Raw genomic sequence first — 14,262 nt, 5'->3', positions numbered from 1 at the left:
AACACGTGTTCTACATTATCTACGTATCTTCTACATTATATCTTCTATTATAATCAGTCTTCTACATTACATTCTACATTATCTACTTATGACTACGCAGTTCATGTAGTTGTTACTATATGTCAGCACATACATCTGTTACTAAGCCTTCTATTACGTTAATGTGCTGTATACTCCTTTGTGGTCATATGATCAGTTTGTGAATTGGTATCGAATTTAAGGGAGTGTCTTAATTTTATGGCAATATCTTTAAGAATAAAAATGTTCAAATTATTTTTGTGTTTTGTAGCTGCATTAGTTGCAGGTACGAATTTTATATAACGTTCCAAATGATATTTAAGCTTTAGTTTATATTCAATTAATTAACAAGGTTCAGGCATTACAATTGCTGTCTTCTTGTTACAGTTAAAGCAAGTGGAGATTTTGTAGTTTTACACAGTCCAAATAGTGTTATGTTCAATGGGAATGAAGAAGTGGAACAAAGCTTGCTTAAAGAAGTATTAGCGGCTGCTCTAGGGTTCACTGTCAAACTGGTGCATCTTTAAGTTATCTTTTATACACCTTCATTTAATATTATTTTCTAAATCTTAATCAAAAAAGTATAGAGAAAGTTAGAAAATTAGATGTAGAATTCAACTATTAAAGATTGTGAAGCATAGAGCTTGTAATAATTAAAATTTTAATTGAATGTTATAATTTTTGTTATTATAGAGAGGAATATGGAGCGGTATTTCTATCACTGATCCATTTAGACTTCCAGAAGCTGTTGTTGCAGTAGCGATAGAAGGAGTAGATTCTTTGGACATACCAAAAGGAAAAAGATTTCCTTTAAATGTGAATGAAGTTGAAGAAACAACATGGCAGGCTCTTAGAGAACGTCTTGAAGAGAGAGACAACGATAATACCTTAGTGAGGATATCTTTAGGTGATGGTTTGGATGCTGTAAGTATTAGCTTTGACAAAATAATAAATCTTTTTAATAAAATTTTATTATAAATAAAGTTTGTGGACGAATATTTTGATTGAAGTTAAAATAATTTTTATTCAATACAAATTCAGCTAGGACAATCTGCTCTTGGAGAATTAAAACCCACCCCCATCGATGAAACATCTTTAAGAGCTTTAAGCCTAGGAAAAGAAGAGGACAAAAAGTTCCTTGAAGAAGTAGAATTACTCCATGCTATTGCTAACAAAGCACCTTCGGCGATCAAACCAGATTCAAAGCCTGATATTTATTGGCTTGTCGTATCTTCTTTGCGCCCGATTTTAGATACTTATGGAAGTAATTCAACTGCATCTAGGGAAGCCCTGTCATTGTTGAATAATGCTTTGAATGTCATTCATGATGCATTTATTCAAGCTTATGATGGTCAGGTAAGAATCCTTTATAACATTTCTAAAAACTGTTGATATGTAGATACATTATTTTTATTATATTGTGTAATATACTAGAATCTAATAAAAATTTTAATATTTTTTATTCAGGTATTGATTGTGGCATTCACAAATGATGCAACTAAGGTACATCATATCCGTTCAGTAACTTTAGACAGGCAAAAACGGGATGCTCCAGATACGGTTTGTATTTAAAGTTATATACGTTTATAAAATAAACTCGTAATTATAAATAACAAAGATACGAGTTAAATACACCGTATGAAATTTGGTCAAATTGATTTCTTCAAATTTTGCATATTTCAAGATATCAATTTTCTTTATTAATTCTTCCTATTATAAAGCAACTTTTTTCAAATCAGGGATCGTAGAAAAATTAATATTGAAAATTAGTGGCTTATATATGACTTTATAAATTCGCAAAATTTGAAAAAGGATCAATTAAAAATCATTTTACATGTTTATTAAATCAGTAACTAACCGATATTTCATAGAAAAATGAGAAGAAACTATATATTTCAGTAAGTGTGTGCATTTATCCAAATATGTTTTTCATAAAATATTACAGTTAATAGACCATGCGTAATTTCATGTATAATATTCAGCAATGTTGATGCTACAAATGTATTGTGCGCAAATAAATAAAACATAGAATAAATTTATTTGATATTAAATACTACTTCTCTCTACGGAACTTAAGATTTGTAAGCAATTAGCAAAAGTGAATAATAAATTACTTCATTTATCTAGCACTTTCGAAAATCTGGGAAGTCGATATTATGATTTTAAGTTAAGTAAAAACAACATTTGTATAAAATATAAAACAAGATCGTTAGAATGAATATTATCTTTTTTCCAGACATGACCGAATTTACGAAAATATATTTTAAATCTTCTATTTATTTTTGCATGAAAAATAAGTTTATATGCATTTGTACTATCAATACTGCCATATCCTGTAACCATTTATTTAATGAAACAACTGTTTGCATTTATAATGTATGTTAATATCATCTAATATAAACTAAACAAGAATTTTATGAAAGGATTTGAACAACACCTTATATATAGCTTTTGTAATACATTTGATATATTATATTCTAGCTTTTGAAGAAGCTGTTGATAAAGATGGCAAATTGGATCTACATTTCTCTAACATACTATACTTATCTGACTTATTTGTTGGATTGGATATAATGAAAATTTGTTGATAAAATAATATTAGGTTCACAATATTAGGATATGACTATTTGTAACACATCCGAAACTAGCTGTGCTCCATGTTGAAACCGAATTTTGTGATGAAAAGATTTCAAACTGTCACTGATAAATGTTTTTGATTTACGTAAATAATGATTTCACATTCGCATTACAAGTACAATAAAAGTTATGTCAGAATATCCAATGATCGTGTCTAACACCTATATATTTTATAGGCTAATAGAACTAAAAATCTAGAATCTGCTTCGGAAGCTAAACGGATGAATAATAGTACAATATTTAATAACAACAACAATAATGATAACTATAATAATAATAATAATAATAATGTAATAAAGGTACGTTCGTATTGTTGCATGAACAGATATTCTATTGAAACTCAACAAGTGTATAAAAGTAGAGATAGCTTTTTGCATGATTTTCAAACATGCTAATGAACTATTATACAGACGATATTTATAATTCAAAACATTTCCTTGGTATGTTAAATTACCAAGAAATATTCAACATTTGATTTTCTACAGAATATACAAAAACAAATTTCAAATTAATATATTAATACATTTTCTTTTAACAAACAGAGCACAATATTCATTGAATTACTGATTTTATTAAACTTTTACATATTTATAGGTACTATATAATATTATATATATCGGAACAGCGGGATTACAAATTTCAATCTGAATTTTCCCAATTTTTCATCACAACCACTGATGATTGTTGTTAGCAGTAATAACATCTTTTGATGTTATGAAATGAAAAGCAATGTAGTCAAGCCTTACGCTGACTGTTGCTAGTAGTTGACATTCCTGCACATTCAGTGCTATTAGTTGCTCAATGCCCTTATTAATGACTTCAATCAATGGTGTGAACAAGCGGTCGACGATCACCAATTGCGATCACTAATATTCGCGACGAACTTTTAAATTTATGTGAAATATTTAAGTTTCCTAGGAAACAAAACGGATTCATAAAGGAATTGGCAAAACTATCAAAATAAAAAATAATGGCGACAAATTTATGTTGGTTATCTAGCACGGCATCAGGCGAAATAGGAAAGAACACTTAAGGTTCAATAAACTATAAATTCTGGTTCTGGTTTTGTTAGTTTAACTGGAAGGCATAGGAAATTGTTTTGCGTGTGTATTCGTGTATTCTTATATTTGTTGATTCTTCTTTTTATTATCTACATATTTGATCATATAATAGGATAGCATAATCTCTCTTTTGTTGCTCGATTATAAAAATCTACAATATTAGGATTGCTCTGACAATTAGCGTAGGGTTTATTTAGTCATTGAACTATCTTACTACGTAAAATAAAATATATGATTTAATTTGAAACGAAGATCAGAAACGAATTATTTTTAATAAATAGTACATTTTGTGAAAAGGCATAATAGATGCCTGGATATTAACTTTCACAGTAGTCGTCATAAGTTCAAACACGATATAAGGAGCCTAATAAAATGTCCACTCTACACAATGTTCACAATATTATCGAACATATACAGAATCCAAAATCGACAACTACTGTGACTACCAATAAATTAGGTTTGGATTAGTTGAGTTGTGCAACAATGTGTTGCTTACATAAACACATGTACTTATAGCAAGATGATCAACGAGATGAAAAGAAAAAGATAGAAGACGAAGAGGATTCGAATACAAGTAATAATAACACTAGCACAAACTACAGTGATATGAATAATTCTACTGCGAATAGCGATACTCGTGATGATAGTGGAATCAGTGAGAATCAGGATATGACTAATATGGATATATATTCCAACACACAAAATATAGGACAGGTATCACGAAACCCCTTAACATGCATTCTAAAGTTTTAATTTGCATATTATTTGACAATTTATAATTTATACGCATTTTATCAAACGAAAATTAGGGATACGCTTATTGGAGGAATGTTCGATATGTATCCCCATTTATTTTAGCGATACACTTCAATGTAAAAGAATATTCTTTAGCTTTTATATTTTGTTAGCATACAGATCTAATATTTTACTCCATAGTCGTTTCGTTACGAGACATGTATACAATTTTATGTATGCCTTTGTTAAATTGTGTATGATTTCGATAAATATCCATATGATTCGGGGTGTCTTATTTGAATGAAATAAATCGAGATACTTATAACATGATAAATAAAATTGAGAATTATGAGCAGCTTAAAAATTCGAGTAGAACCTTAGGGCATGTTTTTGACAATGAGTGCCTGAAAGCCGTGCGAGTGCGGATACGGGTACAAAATACGTTGTCACCCGTGGAAAATGCTTTCAAACAAGAGTTCATATTATTCTATATTATTGGACAGTACATTAAAGTATTCCATTGATCAAGAATATTACTTACATTGACACCACATACTTCTTTTACTTCTATGATTTTAAGGTTTATTACTCAACAGTCACGCATAACACATCTCATTCTTAATCGCAATATTTAAGGATCTTTTTTTTTTATTTCAATTTTTATTACAGTAAAAGGTACGTGTGCGTATCTCGGAGGGCTGCGATCTTTTCATATAACGTGAATGAACAATTTTGGAAGCTATAAAATGATAAATATAATAAAATGAAATACATTAATATGTAGTTCGTTACGTTTACTTGTTTTATGTATTTAAACCTACAACAAGTCTAATGTAAGCTACTACGTTAACTACTAATAACTTTACTTTAGTTTTATTTGAAATAAAGCACGTCTTCATTGAATCATTATCATTCAATATGCTACACGTATTTCATACCTAATATACTGACTGAAATATTTTATTCTTAAATTACACGACATTACTAAAAGAGAAACGTAAAACATTTCACATAATCATCGCATAATGAATGTAGATATAATCGTTAAAGTAAAGGATGTACGTGGTTTCAGTTTGCAAGATATTATTCACACGCTTATAAAAATTTATCGAAAGCTTTAGAGTCGCACCGCTTCTTATTAAATGCTTGTTGCCGATAGTTCAGTTTCTTTGGATGTATATGTAATCACATACTCGTGTTTCATGTACAATGCTTCTATCCATTGTTATCAATTTCATCGCTTCATTTTTTTAAGTGGCATATATTAGAATTATATTAGAATTTCGCAGATATTTGAATATTTGAATGTTGATCGTTCAGATTTAAGAAATATTAGAATTTCTTTCTCGTTGTTTCATAAAATGAATACTTCGCGAGTATTTGTCGAGTTAAGTGAATCACCAGGTAGATCATAATAATATTTCTTAATTATCTTGTAATTGTAATGTTGTTTAATTGTATTATTACTCGGTAAGATGCATGCTGATCTTATAGTAGAAAAACATAATACGAATAATATCTTAATACGTTTTGTACCAAATAATTTAATCACATCTTCAAGCTAAAATTTTGCTTTTATCGATCAACGTGGTCCACCAATGATCCACGATGTACGAAACGTATTAAATAAACAAAAATATATCATTTACAAAGTATAATAGACACAAAACACAAAACTTTTGTGAAATTTATGTTTACACCAGCTACATTTTATATAATACTAAGAACACTTGTTAACTGCTAATATTACACGATTTAGAACACATTTAATAAATGCATCAATTTTCTTGCAGCTATACTGCTGCAATAATGTGTAATATGTAATATTTTACACATGAAGATTTTTGTTCCAGGACGTAACGATTCGCTCGCGCTCGAAAGACTACACGGAAAATTATCCCATTATCTTTAATATCCTCTTATGGTTTGGAGTTGTTTTTGTCTTTTCACTGTTTGCTATTTGCAGTACGTAATAATTTTTCGTTTATTATCATTATTATTTTATCAAATAATATATACAAGTATTGTTTTAACTTTGATTTATTACGAAAACAGTTGCCATTTCGCAAATGGATCCAGGCCGAGATTCTATAATATACAGGATGACTTCTAATCGTATGAAGAAGGATAATTAAATGTAAATACAAGCTAAATATATAATAATGAAAAGAATGTTCTGCATATAATCTGTACTTAATTTATTGATGATTCGTACGATATGCATCCAAAATTTCACTTCGAATCGATGTGGTATCATTTTGTATCCTAAAGATGTAACGAATCACTATGATATACTCATATGTAAAATGTGTATTTGTAAACGGTCAATCATTAATATTAATCGTTCAACTTAGTGTAAACAATGTCTAGTGTTCTTTGTTGCATATTACATATAACCAATAAACGATTACGAAATCACACCCGTAGAATAATAATAAAAATGTTCGAAGTAGATGAAATTTGTCATAAACGAGTACAAATAATAGCAGAACATGTATGCAAATGTGTAGTTATATAAAATAATGTTACGAAAGTTAAGTTGAGCTTTTTGTTACCTAAAGTAATGAATAATTATAAAACAGATCATACCATATTATATTATGATCTTAGAGATTTAACAAATTTTGAAATTTGAACTGTCTTTAAATATTATGAAAATTTGTATCGAAAGAATCAATGAGTTAATCTGTAAATTTTTATCTGACAAATATTAAATCGAATTATGCGGTACTGATTGGTAATCTTGATTTTCATAAATCGGTCTTATCTCTCGAAGCGATATCCTTTTCATACATATACAAATTTCGATTAAGAAACCGCACATATTTATTGCACAAGAAACAGTTACCAAATATATTATGTCTTTAGTATACTTTATCTTATAGGTTTACTTTGTGATTGAAATTAGTTTGTACGATCTCGCATTTGTATCAATTTTCACTTAGAAAATTTTGTTAGTTCAATAACAGTATTTTCATGAAAATGAAAACCATGAAAACTATAATAAGCCCGTGTCAGTATATATATAAATCATTCCATAGGAATATTGTATTAATATAATATATAAATAATGATGTATTATAAATTAATATATATAACAGACAAACAAAAGATTTTTTTACAGCTTCTTTCTTTGATTAATTAAGAGTTTATTGTGTATTGTATATTAAAGAAAATCCCCTTTTTCCTGCTCCATTTTTCCTACGGTAGTAATATACTTTGCAAGTCAGTCATAATTCATAACTCGTGACATTTGTGTATTTTATGCCAGATGACAACTGCTATTGCAACAAGTGGAGATTTTCAGTATGTATATATTAATCGTGAAACAACGTCGCTAATTACTGTTTTAAATCGTTCCACGGTGATTCACAATCTTCTCGATCATAATTGCATCTAGTCACTACGCGATACTAACATAAGTACATAATCTGATCTTTTTGTTTCCTCCGAAATCAACTAATTGTAAAAATCATTCCATGTCAAATCGATCGCTTTAATACTCGATGCCTGAGACTTTCTTTAAGGCGGAGCATGTAGCTTATATCATATGATTAAAGTTATCAGTTTTTGCTGACTTTTACGAAAGCCACCAGCATAAAAGAATTTTTATATCCGTAATTATTACACGTAAAAACATTCCTTTCTTTTTAATTACAATTACAGAAGATTATTCTTTTCGTTTGACTCATTTTACGAAGCTAAGAAAAATACTTTTACTTTGCAATTTTGATCCTTGATTCACCTCTGAACGCTCTGTTAAAAAATTTGAAAAAAATATTTTCCTATTCCGTGGACTTTTTTTTTCCTTACGAATTACGCTATCTTGCTTTTTAATCACACTTCGAAATTGTAGTCATAACAGACAGAGATACCGTATAACGATTCAAGTAAGCGCAAACACTCGCCTACGATAAACTCGGAAAAATCGAATGTCCTTTAACGAATAGTTTAAAAAAAAACAAGATCCAAGCTACGTTCACAATCGGACGAATATTTTCAGCCTTTCTTTTTTTCCGTTCTATCCTTTTCACCTTTGATATATGTTCCATATAGTATTAGTCTATTCCATCAATCTACTCAAACCTTCAAAGAAATGTTTGTCGACACAACACTGACATTATCGATATTCTTATACAAAGTCTCGTAACTTTGAAAGTTTCGAATACCTAAACTGAATAGTAATCGAGTAATTCGAACATTAAAATAGTTCGACTATTTTAGCAAGCTCGAGAGAATTCAACCTAGTCGAACGATTTCGACAATTTAAACGTCCGAATAATATAATAGCTCGAAATTAGATTGTTAAAACAATAAATTTTATTACAAGACGCAAGAACAGAGGTTACCTTGTGCCTCTCCACTGTACGTTCTTGAAGGTTTAGCCCCCACCTTCGCGATCCCCACTCGAATATACCTTTAGTTTCCCACCAAACTATACACCTGTCGTTACAGGTAAGAAGGAGCAGTGGTTTCTGTCACTTACGTTGAATCCGGCTTAATGGATGTAGGGTAGTGTTGATTTGCAAAGTTTCCGTCACACATGCGTCAAGTTTTGTTATTCGAAAATTACAATAGTTGTTTACCACGTGGTTCGTGATCATTCAGGCATCTTTCGATAAGTGAACTTCGAGCTGCTTTTGTGAAAATACTTATCATTTGAATGAACAGCAGAGAGAAAAAGGATTCACGTTCCTTTATTTTCTCGTCCTTCGTAGTTGTTTTTGTTGACTCTTCCTTTCGTTGGTAATACGAAAACAATTCTGAGAACCGGCAATCTCTATGATAACTGTTACGGCCAGTGACGAGGAATATGGTGATTTTAAATGCAAATTTCCAAAGATATGGTGCAAGGTATTGTGTTTACAGCTGTTAATATGATTGAAAGGAATAGGAACAATTTAATAATCTTTTAACAATATCGTGTGTTTCTCGAAGAATCGAATGAAGTATTTTATTCTATATTTCGATATGTTATGCGTAGAGACAAGCACGAATGAAAGAAAAATAACGAGAACGATGTAAAAACCATTTACAATTATTTTTACGAGCCACATTTTCAAGAGCGAGATAAAATTATTTCCACCAAATTAAATACCGTTAATAGTATTATGTCGTATCTTCGAACTACTGTATTCTAATGTTGAAGAGCACTATCTACTAAAAGAACTAATGTTTCAAGAGCGCTATCAGTACATTTTTATAAAATAAAATTGTTTGCACAGCAGGAAATCAAGCTGCCATTATTAATTTTAATTAAAACCGAGCTCTAAATTGAAAACTATCAATAATGTGCTATATCACATCTTTCAACTATTGAACTCTAATGTATTCGAAAAATATGTTAGCAACAAGGAAAACTATAAATGGAATTCATTGATATCAACGTTGCAAGGATCAAAGATAAACTGATGGATCAACGGAAGAATTAAAAGTATAATATCGATCAACAAAATTTTCCACGAACAGTGTGATTCTATACTCTTAAAGAAGAATATCGGATAAAATCAACAAAAGAAATAATCTTTATTATCTAGTTGCATCTTCGTGTTCTTTTGTCGTCGCATATCTTTCGACAGAATATTTTACTCGTAATTGAATACAATCAAACAATCAGGCCGCTATTGTGTAAGAGAAACGTAATTGTTGCTTTACATATAAAACATAGAAGAGATAAAGATGATTTTTGAGGAAAATGTGCGCGCATTTCGAGAAACAACTACAATGTTATCAACAATGCGGTATCTTTGTTGGCCATCTGTATCTTCAAGAAGCCGGAAAATCGGAGTTCGTAACTTTGGCTTTACGTAACACAGTCTGCGACGTCTAGACTCTTTCAAGGTTGTGCTATGGCCCGCAGGAAGCGCTGTGTTAATGTGCCTGGGATTATAGTATCATAACAAGAGTTCAGATTAACAGTAGGTAGCTTTCTTTGTATCAGTCGCAATACATACTCGGGGAAGTGATTTTCGCATAGATTCAAGAATTACCACAAACCGTCAGAACGATACATCAATCTACGTATGTTTAATAAAAATAGCGAGTAATAATGAGACACGAATCTGCGATATTACTTATTCTGGTTGAGCTCTAAAGGTCAAGCAAGAACATTGTAAAACATATGATAGAGTTAGTTAAAAGAAAATTTGTATTCGTTTGGCCGTCGCACATCCTGTGAAAACAAGCATTCAAGTCTACTTCATTTTGTGCACGTTAAACACATTATGCATGTTAAATAAATGAAAGAAGAATTCCTATTCCGCGCGTGTAGGTATGTATGATTTATGCGCGTTCTACGTTTTCACGTGTAAAATAATTGACGCGGCAAATATTCTAGTTACACGTGGAATTTGTAACACGGGAGATTATATTGTAATCTGTTATTTTCATTGAATCACTAGTCGATTAAAATCGGAACATCTCAACCGTTGCAAAAGAGAATAACTCTTATTGAAAACATTTCTAACGTTTTAAAGAAAGAAGAAAGTAATTTTTATTAGGGAAGAAGTGATTAAAGGAATTGGAAAAGGATATGTGATAAAGAATCTTGTGGGCAATTGTGCGTTATTGACGTCAAAGCTATTATCGCTAGATATCGAAAACAAGAAGTTAGAAGGAACAGTGACGATTAGTTGTTCCCCAAGTGCCAGAATACGGATCTACAATTATTCAACATCTGACAGTACAGGAATGAGCGTGAAAATCGTCGTGAGTGTGACGGAGATTGCAGACATGAGTTCTAAGGATCGTTACGTGATCGAAGGGGTAGGTAAGTCTGTATCCAAAATGATCACCATTATCTTTATTAAATATTCTTCTAACAATATTAATTGCTTAAACAGATTATGTGTTTTATGAGTTTAATATATGAGCATAATTATAAACGCAATATTTCATGCCTACACTCGGATGTAGACTCGGATCAAGTTATGTTACGCTAATTATCATAATTATTTTTAGATGATAATTGAAGAATAGATTCGGCAATTTAATCTTGTAAAAATAGTCTGCACAAGAGATTAAATAAGTAAAATTTCTCTTTTATGTTTAACAACGATATTTCAAAATCTAAAACTAATATGCTTATCGATATTTCTTCTCTGTATTTTTGATACTACGACACAATACATGAACTTTTTAAATTTGTTATCCTTTCTTATACGTTGTTTTAAAAATATGACGATTATCTTTCGTTAACACGATTCGATCGACATATTAACATTAATTGATATGTTTATTTACATTTTCGGAACATAAATTCTTGTCTGTGAAATATTTTGTGTTCTTTTCTTATTTCGAGGCAATTATTTTCCAATACTTCTGTCACTCCTTTTTTTATATAATTTGTTTGTAATGATTAATGCAAAGTAGTAACGTATTTCAAGTATTTGCATCGAAAATTACATTGTTAACTTACCGCCTTTCAACATTCAAATTTCAACATTCAATTATAGCACAGGAAAATACTGTTTATCTATGTATCTTTGAAGATTTTTATGTCAGACAAAACTAATAAAAGGAACATACTTTATTGTTTAAATACAAACTTTCTAAATCGAATAATATTTTTACCTATTTCTTTCACAAAAATTTCCTCAGTTGAGAAAAATTTCCTCAGTGAAGAATTTCCTCCAATGTTGTTTTATTTGGAAAAAACGTAATAATGAATCATTTGATATCATTAAGCGTACTAGTTTACATAAGAAACTGAAATACTTGGAAGATATTTGTAATATTCCTTATTTTAAACCAGAGTTTCTAGTTAGTTTAATACCGTAGTATCTATACATACGTAAAAACCAGGAATATAGCTATCGGCAGTTTTCAAGTTTAAACTTAATTACTAAATCATATCTGTTTTTCATTCGATTATTCTATGCAAATTATATGGTCTTGTTGTAAAATGGACAAAATTTAGCTTATCTAAATTATTGTTGATAAAGTAGCATGTTATTTCTTTCATAACAAAATACTTTCCATAGTCGCTAAGAACACTTAAATGTCTAAAAGTCTGTCCAAGGTAATAAATTCGTTATTGTTCGCTTTTAGAAAAAATCCAATTATACCTACCTTAGAACATTTAAGTTATAGATGAATTTAATGGCAGTATCAATTATTTAGAAATACTAATGGTCAGGCGATAACTATTATATTATATAAAATACTAGGTTCTCCGGAAAGTTTCTTTCGTTTCATAAGGTGATAATAGATGAACAACAATTTCTGTTTTATATTATTTTATTGAATTAGGTGTGGCCCATTTCATTCTATTTCTATTATGTTCGTGCATAATTCAATGAACTAATATAAAACAAAAAATATTGTGCGTCTATTATTTCCTTACAAAACGAAAGAAACATTTCGGACAACCTAATAAAATCTAAGAAAAACGTACAGTCAGTGTCAGAAATCTTCGTACATTCTCTAAGAAGGTCATTTTCATTTAAATAAAACATACATATATGTGTAACGTCGTATAATAAGATATTTATTTACGCATATAGAATAATAATAAAATAGCTCTTATAGCTCTGCAGTGTAATTTCATTTTAGCATTTTGTTTTGATAAAAATGACCTTTTTATGGAGTGTAGGAATATTTTTACGGGTGCCTGTGTATGAACAAGAAACTGCGGGTTTCGTATAAATCATTTTTTTATAATATATTTACGACAAGAAATACAGAACCTGCACATGACAGCAACATTTTGCATAATTGATGGTAACCTGGACAATTTTTGAATGTCGTCAATGGCCTTTTATTTGCCTTGCAAGTGTTACAAGCAATGGTAATCGCTGGTTGCGCGTGACTTGCGCGTGATTATGGAGTTATCCCTAAGGCGGTTAAATTCAATGATTAGGGTGATGTACGCAATTGGTACAATCGACAATTTGTTGCAGTGCTTATGGTGTCAAACTTTTGAAATATCGACTTACCACGCTGTAGTCAAAGAGTCGTACAGTTTGAGTGATCTAAGAATGATGAATATACCATCGGTATTATAGAGCTTAACTGGGACTTGCTTATTACAGTGTTTAACCGATCTTGCTGCGTAGAATCAGCGATGAAGTTATGTAACGGTCTTCTAAAAGAATGTGCCCCCAATTCATGCCACTTTCGTGCTCGAAAATTGGGCTGAAAACGCGGATTGCAAAGTAAACGTGCTTGCTTTTAATATAAGAAATCAGTTGTCCTGAACAATTGAATCAATCCATAACGTGTCCGAAAAATGTTTTAATTTAACCATCATTCAACGAAGGTTGGATAACTGCTGTCGAATATTTCATTTTCTAACGATAAAGCAAAGAATCAAAAAGTAAGAAAAGTAATAAATTAACAAACCAAATAGAAAACTGAATGTATTGTATATAGGAAATAAAATGCTTCATACAGTTTGATAGAATAATAACACATAAATATAATCTAAAATGTAATAGTGGTGAAATATCTACGATGAGCCAAAATTGAGCCAACCTTCGTCACCTGAGTGACGATTCTGTGAATTGTTAATTACAAAAAGAATTATTTGCATATTCAACGGTTCCATTCGATCTGCTTGTACATTTCCCCATTTAGAAATTTTTAATAGGAAAATTTAATTTTGAAAAAATCGTAGACTTTCGTGGCTGTCACTTATTGTTGGCTATCATCTGGCTGTTGTCTACATTTTATGGGGTTGTTTGGTGAAGGTCAAGTATACTATATGGTGATGTGGCGTTCAACGATAATTACAATGTTCACTGTACTGCAATTTAGGTATACTGACGTGTCAGGGTCATTTTTCGAGCAGCAATCGAGGGAAATCGTTTCC

At 30.3% G+C, this 14,262-nt stretch overlaps 3 protein-coding genes across 7 annotated transcripts in view; 2 read left to right on the top strand and 1 right to left on the bottom strand.

The window, feature by feature from the left end:
• LOC126865494 (glycerol-3-phosphate dehydrogenase [NAD(+)], cytoplasmic-like) overlaps positions 1-14,262 on the bottom strand; it is a 78,064-nt gene that overhangs the window by 44,069 nt on the left and 19,733 nt on the right. The window lies entirely within an intron of this gene.
• Positions 137-7,181, top strand: LOC126865489 (ATPase H(+)-transporting accessory protein 2). Of its 3 annotated transcripts, XM_050618058.1 has the most exons (9): positions 137-304; positions 406-533; positions 712-942; positions 1,060-1,374; positions 1,486-1,578; positions 2,832-2,954; positions 4,233-4,430; positions 6,305-6,416; positions 6,507-7,181. In XM_050618058.1, exons 1-9 carry the CDS (start codon positions 238-240, stop codon positions 6,584-6,586), a joined length of 1,347 nt encoding a protein of 448 aa, XP_050474015.1. In that variant the 5' UTR covers positions 137-237; the 3' UTR covers positions 6,587-7,181. The 3 variants fall into 3 exon arrangements, with proteins under 3 accessions (XP_050474015.1, XP_050474016.1, XP_050474017.1); XM_050618059.1 differs by lacking the exon at positions 2,832-2,954; XM_050618060.1 differs by lacking the exon at positions 4,233-4,430.
• Positions 8,948-14,262, top strand: part of LOC126865495 (uncharacterized) — a 65,628-nt gene continuing 60,313 nt past the window's right edge. Inside the window, exons 1-2 of one of the 3 annotated variants that reach the window (XM_050618069.1) lie at positions 8,948-10,722; positions 10,952-11,220. In XM_050618069.1, coding sequence (XP_050474026.1) covers positions 10,691-10,722; positions 10,952-11,220 — 301 coding nt within the window. In that variant the 5' untranslated portion in view covers positions 8,948-10,690. The remainder of the gene's footprint in view (positions 10,723-10,951; positions 11,221-14,262) is intronic. The other 2 variants (XM_050618070.1, XM_050618071.1) reach the window with 2 other exon arrangements.

The sequence above is a fragment of the Bombus huntii genome, chromosome 5, assembly GCF_024542735.1.
Source record: "Bombus huntii isolate Logan2020A chromosome 5, iyBomHunt1.1, whole genome shotgun sequence".
In the NCBI taxonomy this organism is placed as follows: domain Eukaryota; kingdom Metazoa; phylum Arthropoda; class Insecta; order Hymenoptera; family Apidae; genus Bombus; species Bombus huntii.
This window is presented reverse-complemented; position numbering and strand designations above follow the sequence as displayed.